Here is a 17,576-nt window from a genome sequence, read left to right as displayed (position 1 = left end):
ATTCGCGCACGATGGCGCGCAAGTCCGCGAGCGCATAGCGTCTTTTACCATCCCATCCAGGATACATTACCTTTACCTCGTCTAAGAAGGCGAAGTAATCGCTTACTTGCGCCTCAGGCATTCCGCCCCATAGTTCTCGATCGTCGCGCTCAAGGTAGCGGATAATACCTTTGATGCGGTCAAGTCCTTGGAGTCCTGCATCATCAGCGAGCTGCTCATAGGTGTCAATAAACTCGGCAAGGTTGTCTGTAGTGCCATCGAACTTGGGCGCGTTTGCTGTGCCGCGGATGGGCATTCTGAAGGGCATTGAAGCGTGTGAAAGGTGCGCACGCAAGGCGCACAGGGGTGGGAAAGCACGCGCGCAAGGCGCGAGAATGCGTGACTAGAAGTTGGTTAGCTTTTGAATATGCAAAGAGATTGACCTTTATGCGTTAAATAGTGTGAAGTGCGAGAAAGGTGCGCGCGCGAGGCGCACAGGCGTGGGAATATTGCGCGCGCGCAAGGCGCGAGAATGCGTGACTAGAAAATGATTAGCTTTTGAAATGCAAAGATATTGACCTGTATGCGCGAAATGCGCGGAACTAGATCTTGCTGACTGCTCCCCTCGCGGTGGGCTCCAGTTGTAGAAACAACAATACAATGAGGAACAAAAGAAGCTCCTGACTGTATCTGTAAAAGTTGTAAGGTCGCACGCTGCCTAGTCTGCGTTACTTGAGAAGCAAGTGCGTTCGACCCTATAGGGGAAGTGAGTGCAGCAAGGATCTAGAAGTGTGCGCTTAAGCGAAGCGCGAGAAAGCGCAGGAGCGCGCAAGGTACAAAGGCGCGGGAACGCGCGCGCGTATTAGCGCGAAGCGCGGGAAAGTGCACGCGCGTATGCGGAAATGAGAAACTAAGCTTAAGTAGTGATATAAAGCAAGATAAGAGATATAAGAGTGCAAAATGTAAAGGAATAGCTTTCTACTATATTCTGCTAAGTAGTAAGTGGGTAGTAACTAGTAAGTTAAAGGGAAAAAGTAAGTAAGTAATAGTATGTACTGCTGGCGCTTATATAGCGCGCCTAAGCGCGGTCATGCGGAGCCGAAGCGCTACCAAGTAGGTATGTAAATATATATATGAGTGAGAATGCATGATAAAAATAAAGGTGGAACTATGCTAATAAAGGAAATGGAAATATACGCACTAGGGAGCTTGGTGGACAGTGGATGGATGCTTCTGGATGGCTGGCGCCATAGGGCGCGCGCGCGTATACATCGCGAAGCGCGGGAATGGTGCGCGCATGGCGCGCGTTGCGCGGGAAAGCTGCGCGTCATATAGGAATCACTGTGGATGGTACACAGAGTGATGCTGCGAGTTGGTGCTGTATACTCCCTAGTGTAAAGCGCCATTTCACACTATGAGATGCACGAGTCTCTACACCGGTAACCTCACTGACACATAGGAACAGAAAATGTAGTAATCCGGTGATTCAAATTACTCAGAGGCCGGAGTTGGTACCTCAATGACAAACAGGAATGGTAATCCGGTGATTCAAATCACTCAGAGGCCGGAGTTGAAGGAAGGAACAGGTGTAAAGTTATATGCCTGCCGATCATCAAGCTTAAGTGCACTCCCCAGCCCAACAATCCTTTAGGTCTTGGTATCAATCATGGCAAATACCAAACAAAAGGGAATCACATACACTCCTCCGATGAAGAAACGATTGCCTCAGCTATATAAACTGAAGGAGAAAACTACTTCCAGAGGAACCAGGTCATCTTGGGTGAAAGATTCATGGTCCCCGAAAACAAAGTCGGTGACATCCTCACCAACAAAATCTCCCTCAAAGCACACAGCCGGGTTCTCTCAGATGCTCTATGACGGTGCTGACTTTGACTTTGACCAAGGCTACATGCCTCAGCCTAAATTACCAAAATCTCTGGCAAGCAGAAGTTCTTCTGATATCTGCAGTCTTCATCTGACCGGATCATGCAGAGTCAGAATGAATATCTCCGGCAATGGAAGCGCAAGTTCAAGGACTACATAAATTTACTCATGGTCCGAGAAACCCCTCCTCTGGACCGGCTTTGTGAAGTTTGCAAGAAGGATGGGGTTTATAAATGCCACGGGTGTTTCAACGAGCCCCTGTTTTGCACAGAGTGCTGCAGAACCCAGCATCAAAGACACCCTTTCCATCGCATCAGTCAATGGACTGGATCATTTTTTCAAGAAACTTCACTTATGAAAGTCGGCCTGCACATTCACCTTGCTCATGATGGCACTCCATGTCCCAGCAGCACTGAATACTCATCAGACCTCTTTGAATGGTCAGATACCAATGAACATATAGACCATAATGATTATCTGGAGGGAACTTCCATTCCACTTGTCGCAGACTCAGATCATCCGGCTACAACCATAGTCAACAAATCCGGTGTTCACTCCGTATCCATATGGTATTGCCACTGCCCCGGAGCTCTAAACCCGGATATGCAGCTCTTTCAAGCAGGCTTATTTCCAGCATCCTTCACCAGACCAAAAACTGCATTCACATTCTCCATGTTGGACAACTTTCTGCTAGACAACCTGGAATATGGTACATCAGCCATGAATTACTACAGTAAGATCCGGAGGCTAACCTCCAGCATCTTTCCATTGATGGTTCCGGTAAGTCGGTTTTCATTCTCTACTTCAGCCGGTCATCGAACAATAATATTTGCAGGATCGCTACAGAGAGCTCATGAGGACTGCCAGACAATGGCGTCAATGTAAGCTCTACAAGTGGCATGGGTTTGCCCGTAAAAACGATGAGCCTAAGACCGGTGACCTCGCCCTATTCTGTCCGGCATGTCCTCAACCGGGGATAAATTTGGACCGGTCAACCGGTACGGCCACTCAGCCGGACGACACCCCTTCCTGGCTCTTCACCAGGACTTTGGTCATGGATGGTAATTTTAAAGCCGAGCACCTCCATCCAGTGAATCCATCCGATGAAGTATCATTGATTGATGGTCTTGCATTCATGGTCGGAGATGAAAGATACAAGAGTCATTTGGCTGTTGCCCAAGACCGTGTCCAAAAGTCAGATTGTAACAATCACCATGCAGTCAATCAAGCCAATGCCTCCCGACAAAAGCTAGAGGCCACAGGTATAGGAGGATGTGCATGTGCACGGCATGGATGTTTTGTCCCACATTCCATGGTGGATTTTCAGAAGGGTGAAAGGTAAATGGACATTGCATCCGGTTACATGCATTTCCGGTCTTACTGATCTCGAAAAATAATCAGGCAGATGAACATGGACTATGCCTTGAGTCAGGCACTCAACTACAATACAGATGGAATCTCACGAGCAATAATGTTCTATGATATAAATTGTCAGTATAATAAGTTTCTCAAGGACTGGATCGCATCAAGCATGTATCTGTCCATCCCCATTAGCATGGATATCATTCCTGGAATAGGTTTGTGGCATGTGCATGGCCATCAGGACAGCTGCTATGTCCGGTATGCATCGAATTTTATCCATGGGACCGGCAGGATAGATGGAGAGATCATGGAAACACTCTGGGCATCTTTGAACATAATCTCCCCGTCAGCCAGGGGCATGGGAACTCCTCATCGCAAGGAGGTATTGGATTATCAGATGAATGATTCAAACTTCATGAAAATGATTCGCATAAGTGAGTTGCCAATATCCGGATGTACAAAAATGGCCCGGTCTCATATTATTCATTCCCGGCTGACCTGCCCCTTAGCCAAGTTTCTTTGCAGAAAGTTTAAAGAGGCTGTTCAGGGTGCTGCAGAGAGCACACTCTCATTCCAAAATCTTAACGAGACAGTTCAGCCTGCCATGGTCATTCTTTGGGAAGCAGAGGAGGCTGTTGCTCAGGCAAACAGACTGGAGGATCCAACAGCCATGGACATTTATGAGGTCTGGTTGGAAAAAGGCAAGTGTCAAATTCTACTACTACTCATCCGGTCCTGATCACATATGGATTATTATCCGGATGGCATGATCTACAGCTCCAACTAGAAAGCAGCAGGAGTTGCGCCTGCTGGAGGCTCAAAATCGCCTGGATCATCCAGCTACCAATTCCCCTAGTTGGCGAGGAGCAGCCACTTGGCTCGCAACTGGTCTGACCATAGAAGAATCCCAAATCTCTCTCTCTAGAGATGTGAAAAGGCTCGGAAGGCATCCTACAGACATTCAATTGTTGACAGTAGCCCGACTCAGAGATAAGCTGCAAACTCGCATTACAAGCTTTCTTGAGATGGCACCTACCTATCTTGGATTTGCAGTTGATGGCAATGAACAGGATTCTCCGGTAGACACGGTTCATAATTCACCGGATGAAGATTATTCCGATCTCAATGATGATCACAATCCGGAAACACATCATGCCTCCATCTTTCAACCTGAGCTCACTATCTTACCTTTGCCTTCCAACCTCGGTATAGTGAGATGTAATGAATTGGGTCTCACCGATCTCATGAAAGAAGAAACTGCCCTTTGTGAAGGTCAGGCCAATGACGCCCTTCATGCAATTAGAGTTCATTTGGGAGATAAAGCTGTTATATTCCGGAATACTATCCGGTCAGCCAAGTCACAAGCCTCCTCCACCAGGGCATGGACTCAGGTTCGCTCGGTGGAAATGGTAGTCAATCTCAATGCCAGGATATATTCAAAATGTCGGTTGCAGCTAGCCAAACTCCCTGATCACGACCTCCTGAAGAAATATCTTCCGCTAAAGAAAGAACACCTGAAGGCAAACGCTGCAGTTGCAGATCCAAATGCACGTGGTCAGAGGGACGCTACTCTCGCATGGTTCTGGTCAATCAATGTTCAGGGTGATACATCCGGAAATGACTGGATGACAGAATGTGAGTATCCTGCATATCCATTGATATTGGGTGATCTGGTCTCACATATTGCAACAACAGTCTATCGAGTCAATTGGCTCCGGACAAAGGCCCTGTGCGATCGTTGGAATGAAGAGGTCATTCTTGTCAAACATGAAATGCAGTGGTCTGTCAATTTCTTTACCTACAAGGCCAAGCAATGGCTAAGTCTCATGGACAACGCCACTTACACTGGGCTAACCGGACATGCGTGTTATGCTGCCCGACAATGTCACATATATCGACAACTAGCTGCACATGCAGCGGAGTCTTTTCAGAAAGTGATTCCGGTCATTCAGCCGGAAGTACCGGTTGTTAGTTCATAGTTCCGGTACCGGTTAAAATAGTTCCTGGATTAGCTAATATGTAGTTATATTGAAAATGTGGGAATAAAACAAACTGTCAGTCTCACCATCACATCATTGTCATACACTCACCATGAACAATGCCGCCACTTTGGTTCCCTCTGATCAAATCATTGTGGCCTACTCGGATGGTGAGATCACTGCTGGACAGATTTCTCGTGCTTTGTTCTATGCCAATTCTCGCTTGTTGGCCATGCGCCTGTATGTTGACAAGAGCTTTGCCACCGCCATGCCCGGTTATGCAGAAAAATTTTACACCCTCATGCAATGGGAAATGGAGGTAAGCATCCAGTTGTCCAGTTGTCCAGGTGTCCGGTCAACCAGTCAATTCTTATCTTGCACTCAAATCATGTCGCCTGTCATGTAGACTTTTGTAACTCCATTCATCAACATATCCTTCCTGACCAGGTGCTCCGCTACCATTCCAAAACTTCTCCACGATGTGATTGCAATTTTGGTTGTGAATAAATTGGTGGACCAGAAACCGGATGTGAATGAGGTCCTCATGGATATCAAAGCATTGCCTCTTTCTGTCAATTCCGCCACATCAGATGAATATGACATTGCTCGTATGTCAGACTACTTCAATGCCTGGTGGAAGGAGAACCTGGGCTCTTGCAGGGTGCCAGACATGTTGCCAAAATCATCTGTCCAAGATGTGATGGAGTTGGTTGAGGGCCATTTTTCAGAACTCGTGAGTCCATGAGATCTTGACCTCCTACACCAGATCCTCACTAAATCTTACTTGCATTGTAATAGCCAGATCATGTGGAAACCGACCTCCTCCCATATATGCTCACACATGGCCTGGTGCGTCAACCGGAAACGGTCGGATCAGCATCTCTTGAGTGGTGCCGTCAGACGACAATCGGTAGAGAGCTGTTGGAAATTTTGCAGAGAAGGATGACAAACTTTTTACGTTCAAGTGATAAGTTGGCCGGAGTAGTTGGGCCGGTTGCTGAACTCACCAGGGCTGTGGCGTCCTCACAATCACTAATGGACCGGTTGAATACAGATGCCAGTGAATCCGTACGGTCAAGCCCAATCTGACGTCTGGAAGCCTTCAGTAGATATGTTATACCCATGTATATTAAAATGCAATGTGAATGGGTGGTGATTTTCGAAGATGAAATCCGGTCCATTGCATGTGACCCAGATTCCTGCTCATTGTTATCTGGTTACGGATTCATGAAACACTTCTTTTCTTTCCTCATACTTTAACCACTCATTGATTTCCTGAACACATGACAACAATTCCACCGGACTGGGCATTATACCAGACCTACCTTGCCGGTGAATTGGTTTATGACACCTTCATGTCCAAAATTCATCGGCAACCGGTAAAGCCAATGAGTGTTGGACTTTTAGATGTCGACACTTGTATTGCTTTGGAGCAGCTTGCCAATGTCCTGGCCGTTGCTTACTTCAATCCTGGTATGCATTCTCGCATATATATCTGTGCCGGTCGAGTAACTTGCAAACAGTTCATCTCAAAATTGACATGGTTAGATACAATGAATCTCTGGAAAAATATGAATCCGGACGAAGCGAGAAATGAGAGCAAACTCTTTTAGACAAATTCCCTCCTGCAGAACAGGTTGTCCTAAGAACACCGAGTGTCATCATTGATTCCGGAGGCAGAATCATTGTCTGGTATTTGCCCGGAGCCATGACTGGCATGATAATGGTTTGTCTCATATCCACATTCATTTCTTATTTCATCTCATCCGGATGTATATGACAATATTCACAGACAGACATGCAATGCGCCACGAATTCCATAGGACATCTGTTGAACGATAGCATCACCACCAGGAAGGCTACTGAATGGAGGACCCATGAGTCCAATTTCTATCCGAGTCCGGATGGGAAGATCACACCCGGTTGCATCAATATATCACCCGCCTGGTTTCAGCAAGGCAGAGAGGTATGTCCGGTTCGCATCAATTGATGTTGCTAGTCTAAAGTATTGTAGAAACATGGTTTCCCAAAACTTGATCCGGAAGATGGCTTCTCACCTCAGGTATCCGCTGCATTGAAAGGTGATGTTGGTCACAATATCACAACCTCCCTTCAAAGATCCAGTATCCTTGTCTCTGCTGCACTTCAGGTCATGCACCCAGATCTATATCGGGCTGGAATCAAAACTCAAGTCAGGCTCGGTGCATGGGCGACCCAGTATCAGTTAGAAGACATGTGCCATCATCTCAAACATTGGGCATCTGTCTTCAATGTAGTGTCAGTCATTTGCAATCGCCGGTCACCACCTCATAGAGATCCAAAATGTCGACGGGAGGCATTTGATATTATGACAACCGCAGGCGTTTATCATCCGGTCATAATGGATTTCATGAATCTCGGCATCAATTTTCTATATGACTCCAGGTCAATGTTGGCCTCATCATGTCGCCTTGTCAGACATCACATGCATGTTGAACAGGGTAGCCGGATTGTCACTGCGTGGTACATGCGAGATAGTATCCATAATTTTGTTGGAACTCCAAGGACAGACTATGCAAAATATGGCAATGTACAACGCAGTGACCCGGTTGAGCAGAAAGATGTCTAGACATGTGATGATGAATATTTTAGTCTACTCCGATTGATATTCACTTGTGCAATGTTTTTAGCATATGATAGTGGATATGCCGGACAACAGGCTTGTGAGATGTGACAGATGCACCGGATTATCACCTACCGGATTGTATATTTGCCTGTACCGGATCATCACCTACCGGCTCGTATATTTGCCTGCACCGGATCATAGATACACCAGATCATCACGTACCAGATCGTATATTTGCCTGCACCGGATCATAGGCCAGTGAAAATATTGATGTACCTGCCGGATGATAATATGACCGGATCTCTGGTGTATATCATTCGTCCGGCTCAGTCATTTCCATTTTACACCGGATTCGCTATTCGAGTAGATTCCTGTACCAGTCTATACTATATACCCCCGGCCCATCCATTTACCTTGGGTACACACATCCGGCCGGCCCACTCGTCTCCATCATAAACAGGATTTGGTATTAATAATGTCATGTATACTAGTAAATTCCTATATCACTATCTATATTGTATGCTCTCGGCCCATCCGTATGCTTCAGGTACACAGATTCATTCAGCTCACTCATATGGTCGGCCCATCCGTTTACCTTGGGTACACACATCCGGCCGGCCCACTCGTCTCCATCGTAAACAGGATTTAGCATCCATAATGTCATGTATAATAGTAAATTCCTATATCACTATCTATAATGTATGCTCTCGGCCCATCCTTATGCGTCGGGTACACAGATTCACTCAGCCCACTCATATGGTCGGCCCATCCGTTTACCTTGGGTACACACATCCGGCCGGCCCACTCGTTGTAGAAACAACAATACTGAGAGGAACAAAGAAATGCTCCTGACTGTATCTATAAAAGTTGTAAGGTCGCGCGTTGCCTAGTCTGCGATACTTGAGATGGCAAGTGCGTTCGACCCTAAAGGGGAAGCGAGTGCAGCCAAGATCTAGAGGTACGCGCTTCAGCGAAGCGCGAGAAAGCGCAGGTGCGCGCAAGGTACGAAGGCGCGGGAACGCGCGCGCGTATTAGCGCGAAGCGCGGGAAAGCACGCGCGTGTAAGCGGAAATAAGAGAGACTAAACTTATGTGAAGATATAAGCAAGATAAAGGATGTGAGATGTGTTGTGCTAATGAATAGATTTCTACTGCGACTTTCTAAGTAGTAAGTACTAGGTAAAGTTGGGTGAAAAGTAAGGTAAATAATAGTATGTACTGCTGGCGCTTATATAGCGCGCCTAAGCGCGCTCATGCGGAGCCGAAGCGCTACCGAGTAGGTATGTAAAAATATATATGAGTGAGAAACTATGATAAAATAAAGGTGGAACTATGCTAATAAAGGAAATGGAAATATACGCACTAGGGAGCTTGGTGGACAGTGGATGGATGCATCTGGATGGCTGGCGCTATAGGGCGCGGGAACGCGCGCGCACGTATACATCGTGAAGCGCGGGAATGGTGCGCGCTTGGCGCGCGTTGCGCGGGAAAGCTGCGCGTCATATAGGAATCACTGTGGATGGTACACAGAGTGATGCTGCGAGTTGGTGCTGTATACTCCCTAGTGTAAAGCGCCATATCACACTATGAGATGCACGAGTCTCTACATCGTCTCCAATGTAAACAGGAATTAGCATTTATAATGTCCTATATACTAATACATTCCTATACCACTGTCTATATAATGTACCCTCAGCCCATCTGTATGTCTTGGGTACACACATTCATCCGGCCCACTCGTATATCATGGTACAATTATGTCCATGGGCCCACATGGGATGGCCCGTTCCCAATGGTACATTGTCACACTCGGCTGTCCGTCTGAGACGGGTGAATGTTGCTGTATTATGTGGACTTTCCTCAAGTTGATGATGTTCTTGATGAGTAGATAAATGAGCAGTGCTACCAGATGTTATAGTAGTAGTAGTCGAGTACTATCCATTCTGCGATTGTTGACACACCGTGTACTGCGGCACTTTGAACCTGCTTCATTGTCCAATCAGACATGATTATCTAATATTCAAGCAGGACATCTGGCACTACATGAGTTCAGTTCACTTGCATTCATGGGAAAGTTCACGGCTGAACGTACGTTAACTTTGATGAACGTACACTGACCGGCAGAACACTAATGGTGTTCAAAGTAAATTTCACAGAGCTCGCTAAGCTCGGTAAAGCTCGGTAAAGCTCGGTAAAGCTCGGTAAAGCTCGGTAAACGTTAGTTAAATCGGTCTGAAAAATGTTAACACAAGTATGGCTCCGTTCAGCATCGCAGTCGGACTTTGAAGAGAGACTTAGTGTTTGGGAAGGTGAAGAGGCGCAGATGTGCAGATGGATTACTGTACTAAGTACAAAATAAGCTACATATGAACTATCATAGTGACCGTTTCAGAGAGGATCGTAAGCCTGTGAACATTCGTCTCTCATGACGAAATGCGAATTGTAAGACTGGACTGAGGGGCAGGTGGTACTAGTTGTGCGGATCGAGACTGAAAATGTAAGCTGAAAATGTGATGACGACGGTGAACACTTGTATCGCCGGGATCCATATATGAATGCACCTGAGTTGTGGCCTGCCCCAAGGGAGAGTAATTTGGAGGTAAGGGCAACGTAGCAGGGAACTACAAGGTGAGGGTCAAATCGACTGCGAAGGCAACAGAAAGAAGAAACATACGTCCAGCGGATCGCGAGGTTCGTGGTTCCGAATAGGACGGAGTGCATTTGTGCGGGAGGAGGAAGGGAGAAGTTTGCGAAGGTAGTGAATGAAAGTGGGTCGCTGTGGGTCTTTTGTGAGTTTTGGCGGGATGCGGTGTAGGGATTCATTTCTGGTTGGGCTTGTAGAGACTGTTTTTACCTTACCTTATGTTGGCACTTTTGTAGCTTACATAATCAATCAATCTTTTCACCAGTTACCAGTATGAGTCTGAGTGCTGAGCAAGTTTCTATGATATTTCCTCTCCTCTGAGCCTTAAGCCTAGTCCAGAAACCCTTTAGGGTCGAATAGCAGCTAGGTTCTGCAAGACCCAACATTGTTCAGACTCACCATCTGAATTGTTGTACCTTCAGCGGACAGGAACCTCAAACAATCTGCCTTTGTTTGAAACGGGTGAGCTGCATGGAGAGGAATAGACGTGAGAGCTGCAGTTGGACACAACTGGATTCGAGAGCGGCATGTTAGTTTGAGGACGTTGATGATGGGCAGCACTATGAGATCCGTCCTCGACTCCCCTGGTGGACGGCAAAGGAACATGATGAGGGTGGTGTGAGAGATGCCAAACGGGCGCTAGAGTGTCATCATCGTTGATGGTGCCGGTGCTGCACCAGAGTGCTTGTTACCACAAAAGGAAAATTTAAACTCCGACCCCATATTTGGATTTCATTCACACGGAGTGGTAAGCTGATCGATAAGGATCAATAAGGATCAATAAGCATATTCATATTGGTGTCTCTTGAACCTCATCATGCCCCGTCTTTCCCTACGCAACCAGCTGCTTGATGAACTGGATGAGGCAGAATTAGCCTTAACCATTTCCAAGTACAAGCATGCACTTCGTACTATGACCCTATCCGACTTTTCCGACTCTGATTCTGATTCTGACTTGGATATGGTCCTCACTCCTCCATCTCCTCTTACCCCACAATTATCTGACTATTCGGACTCGGACTCAGACTCAGACTCAGATGATGAAAGCACCCATGTTGCTGCACATTACGACCGCCTTCATGACACTATCACTTCCCTTCGTGATGAGGTCTCAAGGGCATGTGTCCTTCAAAAGCCAGATGCACCTCCTATGCGGGCCCCTCAAATTCACCTCCTTCATGATTTTGGGACATCTCGCACTCATCTCTTCTGGAAGAAACTACGCGTCAATCCAGAGATCTTTGACGATATCCTTGATCACATCTCAGGTCACCCCATCTTCACTAATCAGTCCAATAACCCCCAGCTTCCAGTTGCTATTCAACTAGCCATTTTTCTCAACCGCGCTGGGCACTATGGCAATGCCATTTCTGTTACAAGTAACATCGGCTACATGGCCCCCCTATCATTTTTCCCCTTCGTCCTCGCCCTCGTATGCCTCCGGCTCGCACTTCTCTACCGACTATCCGTTGACCGGATCCTCGGGACCGTTCCCGTCCCTCATCCCCCTCCTATCGCACCAACGTGCGCCCGTGCCTTCGGGCTATGACTCGTTCTGACTCGTGCCACCAATGTGGCTTTCCTTATCTTGTCTTATCTTTCCTTTGACTCGTGCATGATGCACATTGTATCATTTACCGTTGGATCGTTCCAACGTTTCTCGGTCTCATTCCGCATTCGACCTTACATCACTAATCAGGCTCTGCTACCAGCGTACCTATACCCTTTCCGTTTCCCCTTTGCCCTTACCTACAGTACGGTAGCCTTGCCCTTAACCCTTTCCACTTAGTATAAGTAGTCGGTCACTCTGTACTAGATTCCCTAACTTGAATCTACTCAATCTTCCCTCGAACATACTTCCCTCTGAAGCCCCCTCAGCTTCAGTCTCTAGTATCTTTTCTTAGGTGCTCATCGCGCCTAAGTCCACCTCGATCGACTACTCATCGTTCGGACAAGACTGTCCTTACTTTGAGATCGTCAGTGACTTTGAAGACATCCGTCTTAGAAGTCACGTGACACGCGCGTCTCTGATATCTGCCGACTCGACGTCGCCAGTCTCAGTCGCTACACCGGACCCTTCCGGTTACGTCACGAACGTTAGCGGACGACGCCCCTCTTAGGGCTCCGTATAACAGATCTATTTGAGTGCGTAACAAAAGATTCAAGTTTCCTTTTTTGCGCCCTGCCATCTGCACGGCCATTAACCGACAGACACCACGACTACCTGGACTCCGAAGTACCCTTGGGAACGCGATCCCAACACTCCGGACTCCGAAGAAGAAGAAGAATCGGAAGAAGACCACACGTCCTCCGACGAGTTTCCCGACGAACAACCGTACGGCAACCTCAACTCGAACCCTGGAACAAGAATGTCCGGAGGCCCCACCCAACAACCGACAGTGGTCGTATCCAAGCCTGAACTAAAGGCTGGAGTACCACAGAACTATGGAGGAAGCATCGATGATGCCGAGCGCTGGATGTACTCGGTGGAGACATACTTCCTCATCAACCCGACGATCTACAGCTCCGACCAAACCAAGGTCGCTGTTGCACTCCAGTATATGAACGATGGAGACGCCCGCGTCTGGGCCGACACCTTCTACCGAGCAGCCTTCGACAAAACTCCCGTCGACTTCGGAAGCTGGAAGGACTTCAGGAAGGCTTTCACCGAATCCTTCCACCCGGTCGACCGGATGACTGAAGCTTTAACCAAGCTTCATGGTCTGACCCAGACCGGCGACGTGATGCCCTACATCGCAACGTTCAAGACCCTGTCGTCCACTGCTAGTCTCAAGCAGGACGTCGCCCTCATCCACTTCTTCGAACGAGGGTTGAAACCAGGACTTCGAACCGCCATCTACACGAAGGAGGTCGTCCCCAACACCATCGATAAATGGTACACTGCCGCGACACAGTTGGAAGCCAACTACAAGCGATCAAGAGCAGTTGTGTCCAACAACAGATCGGTACGCCCTTCCGGGCACCGGCACGTCCCCAAGCCTCAGGTCCGCCAACGCGATCCTGATGCTATGGACGTCAATCGTTCCCTCACGCCTGAGGAACGACAGAAGTGCTTCGATAAAGGCCTTTGCTTCAAATGCAAGGAGAAGGGCCATCGAGCAAACGACTCCCGGTTCCACCCGAAGGTGCGCCGAGGAGACAAGAACGACGAAGAAGACAAAGGCAAGAAGCCAAGCAAGTCTGGCGTCCGCCAGCTTGACGAGTCTTCTGACGAGGAAGACATGGAAGTCAACCTTGTCAAAAGAAAGGATTTTTAAAGAGAGGGCTTGTCGAACGGTCAATTCCCTCTATCTGCGCATTGTATACTAAAGCTGTTGGTAAATCCAACGAGTTTCGTGTCCCGGTGACACTTTTCTCTTCTTGCAGTGCCAAAACCGTTCAGTCGACCGCCATCATCGACTCAGGGGCAGGTGGGACCTTCATTAGCTATGACTTCGTCAAGCGAAATGGGATCCGGACCCACCTACTCAAGAAACCCTTCCGGATCACCACAGTAGACGGAAGCCCGTCCTCGGCAGGACAGGTAACCCAATACTGCATGCTATTCATTCGTCTCGATCGGAGACTTATGTATGGAAAGTTCAACGTAACGAAACTTTCCAAGCATGATGATCTACTTTTTGGAAAACCTTGGCTTAGTGCCATGATGCCCAATATCGACTGGAAGGCCAACACGATCTCCCTGCCCGCGACCAATAGGTCAAAGGAGGTGGAGAGGGAACTCAACACCTCCCGGCGAGAAAGCAAGGCCAAGCCATATCTCTTTCGTGGAGAAAAGGCTGTCCTAGAAGAACTCGACGACGAGGACTTTTCGCCCCTCAAGCGACTCCCCAAAGGCACTCAACATTGCCTCGAGGAAATCAAGAAACGCAAGAAGCGTAACAAGAAGAAGACGGCGCCAATCATCATGCCTTTCGAAGACACCGACTTCAATACCATGGACGATGTCTGGGTCGGACAGGCCCATCTCGCGGATAAAGTTGAGGAGATCTCCACTTATCCCCTCACTGACGATGAAGTTCTAGTGGAATATGCTTCGGACGGAACATCCGTCCGGATCATCGAGAACATCTCTTTCGACACTCCGCTCACCAAGGACGGGACCTCGAAGAAAGAAATCCGGAAGGCCCTCCATCGACGAGTAAAACCTCTCCGGAACCTCTGGATCCTCGCTTCTCAGCAGGACTACACGAAGACCTCCAACAAAGCCCAAGAATTTGCTATGGAGGATGCGCAGGAGAAGAAGAAGAAATCATTTGAAGAACTGGTACCTTCCTATCTTCATGATTTTGCTGACATCTTTGCAAAGGACGGTCTGAACAAACTTCCCCCCTCACGGCCGGGAGTAGACCACAAAATCGAAACGAAGGAAGGCTTCATTCCGAAGTCTTCTCGAGCCTACCCGCTCTCACCGAAGGAAACCGATGCTGTCAAAGCATTTTTGGACGAACACATCGCCAAAGATTTCATCCAACCCTCGAAGTCTCCTCAAGCTGCTGGATTCTTCTTTGTCGGCAAGAAGGACGGATCTCTCCGCCCCTGCCAGGACTACCGATACATCAACGAATGGACGATCAAGAACGCGTACCCACTCCCTTTGATACCACCCTTGCTTGCGAAACTCAACAAGGCGCAATGGTTCACAAAGGTCGATGTACGATCAGGATATAACAATATCCTCATTCATCCCGACGACAGGTGGAAAGCCGCATTCTCCACCTCATACGGGCTCTTCGAGCCCAAGGTAATGTTTTTCGGATTGTGCAATTCACCTGCCACCTTCCAAGCTTACATGAACCAGACATTTTCAGAAGAACTGAACGAAGGATGGTTAATCGTCTATATGGACGACATCCTGATCTTTTCAGATAACCTGGACGAACACCGGCAAAGGACCCGCCGAGTGTTGGAGAAACTCCGCAAAGAGTCCCTCTTCCTCAAACCCGAGAAATGTACTTTCGACTCTCAAGAAGTCGAGTACCTCGGTATGATCATTCGACCTGGACAGGTCGCTATGGACACTGCCAAGCTAAAAGGCATCAGCGAATGGCAACAACCCTCTTCGGTCAAAGACGTGCGGTCCTTTCTTGGATTCTGCAACTTCTACCGTCATTTCATTCCCCACTACTCCGACATCGCACGCCCTCTCCTTGATCTAACCAAGAAGGAGATCCCCTTCTCTTGGTCCGATTCTACCGAGGCTTCATTCCAGCATCTAAAGAAGCTTTTCACCACCGAACCGGTTCTGCGGAACCCTGATTCCTCGTGACAGTTTGCACTTGCAACTGACGCCTCGCTCTTCGCGACCGGAGCAGTCTTGCTCCAGACGGATAGCAATGGGGATTACCACCCCTGCGGCTATCTCTCCCAGTCCCTCAACGCGGCCGAACGGAACTACGAGATCTACGACCGAGAACTCCTTGCCATCATCCGAGCCCTTCAGGCTTGGAGGCACTTCCTCGAAGGAAACCCTCACCCAGTCATTGTCTTCACGGATCACAAGAACCTGATCTATTTCCGCTCCGCGCAACGACTCACCCGACGACAAGCCCGGTGGCACCTCACGCTCACCAACTTTGATCTGGAACTTCACCATGTTCCTGGAACAAAGCTCGCTGCACCGGATGCCTTGTCCCGCCGTCCGGACCACGCTATAGCTGGTCAGGATAACGAGGATCGTATCCTCCTCCCCGACACCCTGTTCACCCGTCTAATCGACGCTGAACTCGCAGACGAGTTTCAACGACTCTCTGACGATCCCTCCGACCAGACTGTGAAAACAGCCTTGGACGCCCTTTCTGGGGTGTGCGCACCCCCCATGAAGTCTGCACTTTCCGATTGGAGGTTCACCGATGGTGTTCTCTTCTATAAGGATCGTGCCTACGTTCCCCCCGACCTCCGGCATCGCGTGTTGTCTCTACATCACGATCACCCAACTGCCGGGCACCCCGGGCGTTCCGGTACCGAATGGAACGTCAAGAAATCCTACTGGTGGCCCGGAATGGGCTCCTTCATTAGGAAATACGTCGATGGCTGCGCCATGTGCCAGCAGATGAAGGTTAACACCCACCCCACGACACCTCCCCTCACCCCGATACCCTCCTCGGCCCTCCGGCCCTTCGCTCAGGTCTCGGTTGATTTAATCACCGACCTCCCCGAGAGCGCCGGCTACGATTCTGTTATGGTCGTGGTAGACCATGGGCTTACGAAGGGGGTAATTCTCTGCCCTTGCAGAAAAACCATCACAGCGGAAGGAGTAGCCGAACTTTTCTTCAAGAAAGTGTTCATGCGCTTCGGACTCTATGACAAGATCATCTCGGACCGAGGCCCCCAATTCGCCTCGAAGCTAGCAAAGGAGCTAGGACGACTCCTCGACTACCAAGTCGCACTTTCCACTGCCTATCACCCTCAAACAGATGGCCAGACCGAACGGCTCAATCAAGAGCTCGAAACCTACCTCCGGATCTACTGCCGAACGACTCCCTCCGAATGGGCAAAGCACTTGCCTATGGCCGAATTTGTTCATAACTCCCGACGACACTCTGCCAGAAATGCCTCTCCCTTCTATCTCATGATGGGCTACGAACCACGAGGCATCCCCCATCTCTTCCCCGACTCTACCCTACCAACCGCCGAAGACCGAGTCAAATCACTCGCCAAGATCCGCGAAGAAGCCCTTGCATGCCACAGCCTCGCGCAGCAACGCATGGCTGATCGTTCCTATGGCCAGCGTTACAAGCCATGGAACGTTGGTGATAAGGTATGGCTATCCGCCACGAACCTGATCACCGGATTCCCCTCTAGGAAACTCGCCCCGAAACGATATGGACCCTTCCCAATCCAGAAGGTCCTCTCCCCCATCACGTTCCAGCTCAAGCTGCCTGCCAGCTGGCATATCCACCCCACGTTCCATGCCTCGGAACTTTCCTCCTATCAGGAGACAGACGTGCATGGACCGAATTTCACCGAACCTCCTCCTGATCTTATCGATGGAGAGGAACACTACGAAGTGGAAGCTATCCTCCAACACAAAGGTACCGGATCGCGTCGCCGGTACCTCGTGTCTTGGGTTGGCTATCCTGCCTCCGAACGAACGTGGCTCC

General features: G+C 48.8%; 3 protein-coding genes across 3 annotated transcripts; all 3 read left to right on the top strand.

Annotated features, from left to right (window-relative positions):
* Positions 1-1,965: 1,965 nt before the first annotated feature.
* Positions 1,966-5,204, top strand: F5891DRAFT_959547 (uncharacterized protein; the record flags this gene model as incomplete). Its single annotated transcript, XM_041375661.1, has 6 exons — positions 1,966-2,643; positions 2,699-3,201; positions 3,265-3,659; positions 3,735-3,932; positions 4,003-4,860; positions 4,921-5,204. The coding sequence occupies 6 exons, from the start codon at positions 1,966-1,968 to the stop codon at positions 5,202-5,204; spliced, it is 2,916 nt and encodes a 971-aa protein (XP_041221462.1).
* Positions 5,205-5,316: 112 nt separating this feature from the next.
* Positions 5,317-6,172, top strand: F5891DRAFT_983892 (uncharacterized protein; the record flags this gene model as incomplete). Its single annotated transcript, XM_041377378.1, has 4 exons — positions 5,317-5,523; positions 5,611-5,937; positions 6,003-6,053; positions 6,119-6,172. The coding sequence occupies 4 exons, from the start codon at positions 5,317-5,319 to the stop codon at positions 6,170-6,172; spliced, it is 639 nt and encodes a 212-aa protein (XP_041221461.1).
* Positions 6,173-6,487: 315 nt separating this feature from the next.
* F5891DRAFT_983891 (uncharacterized protein) lies at positions 6,488-7,812 on the top strand (the record flags this gene model as incomplete). The annotated part of the gene is made up of 4 exons (XM_041377377.1): positions 6,488-6,677; positions 6,836-6,930; positions 6,997-7,170; positions 7,219-7,812. 4 exons carry the CDS (start codon positions 6,488-6,490, stop codon positions 7,810-7,812), a joined length of 1,053 nt encoding a protein of 350 aa, XP_041221460.1.
* Positions 7,813-17,576: the final 9,764 nt, after the last annotated feature.

Source organism: Suillus fuscotomentosus (assembly GCF_016647785.1).
Source record: "Suillus fuscotomentosus strain FC203 chromosome Unknown F5891scaffold_61, whole genome shotgun sequence".
Classification (NCBI taxonomy): Eukaryota; Fungi; Basidiomycota; class Agaricomycetes; order Boletales; family Suillaceae; genus Suillus; species Suillus fuscotomentosus.
The sequence above is the reverse complement of the archived record's forward strand: the minus strand, read 5'-3'. Positions and strand labels throughout refer to the sequence as shown.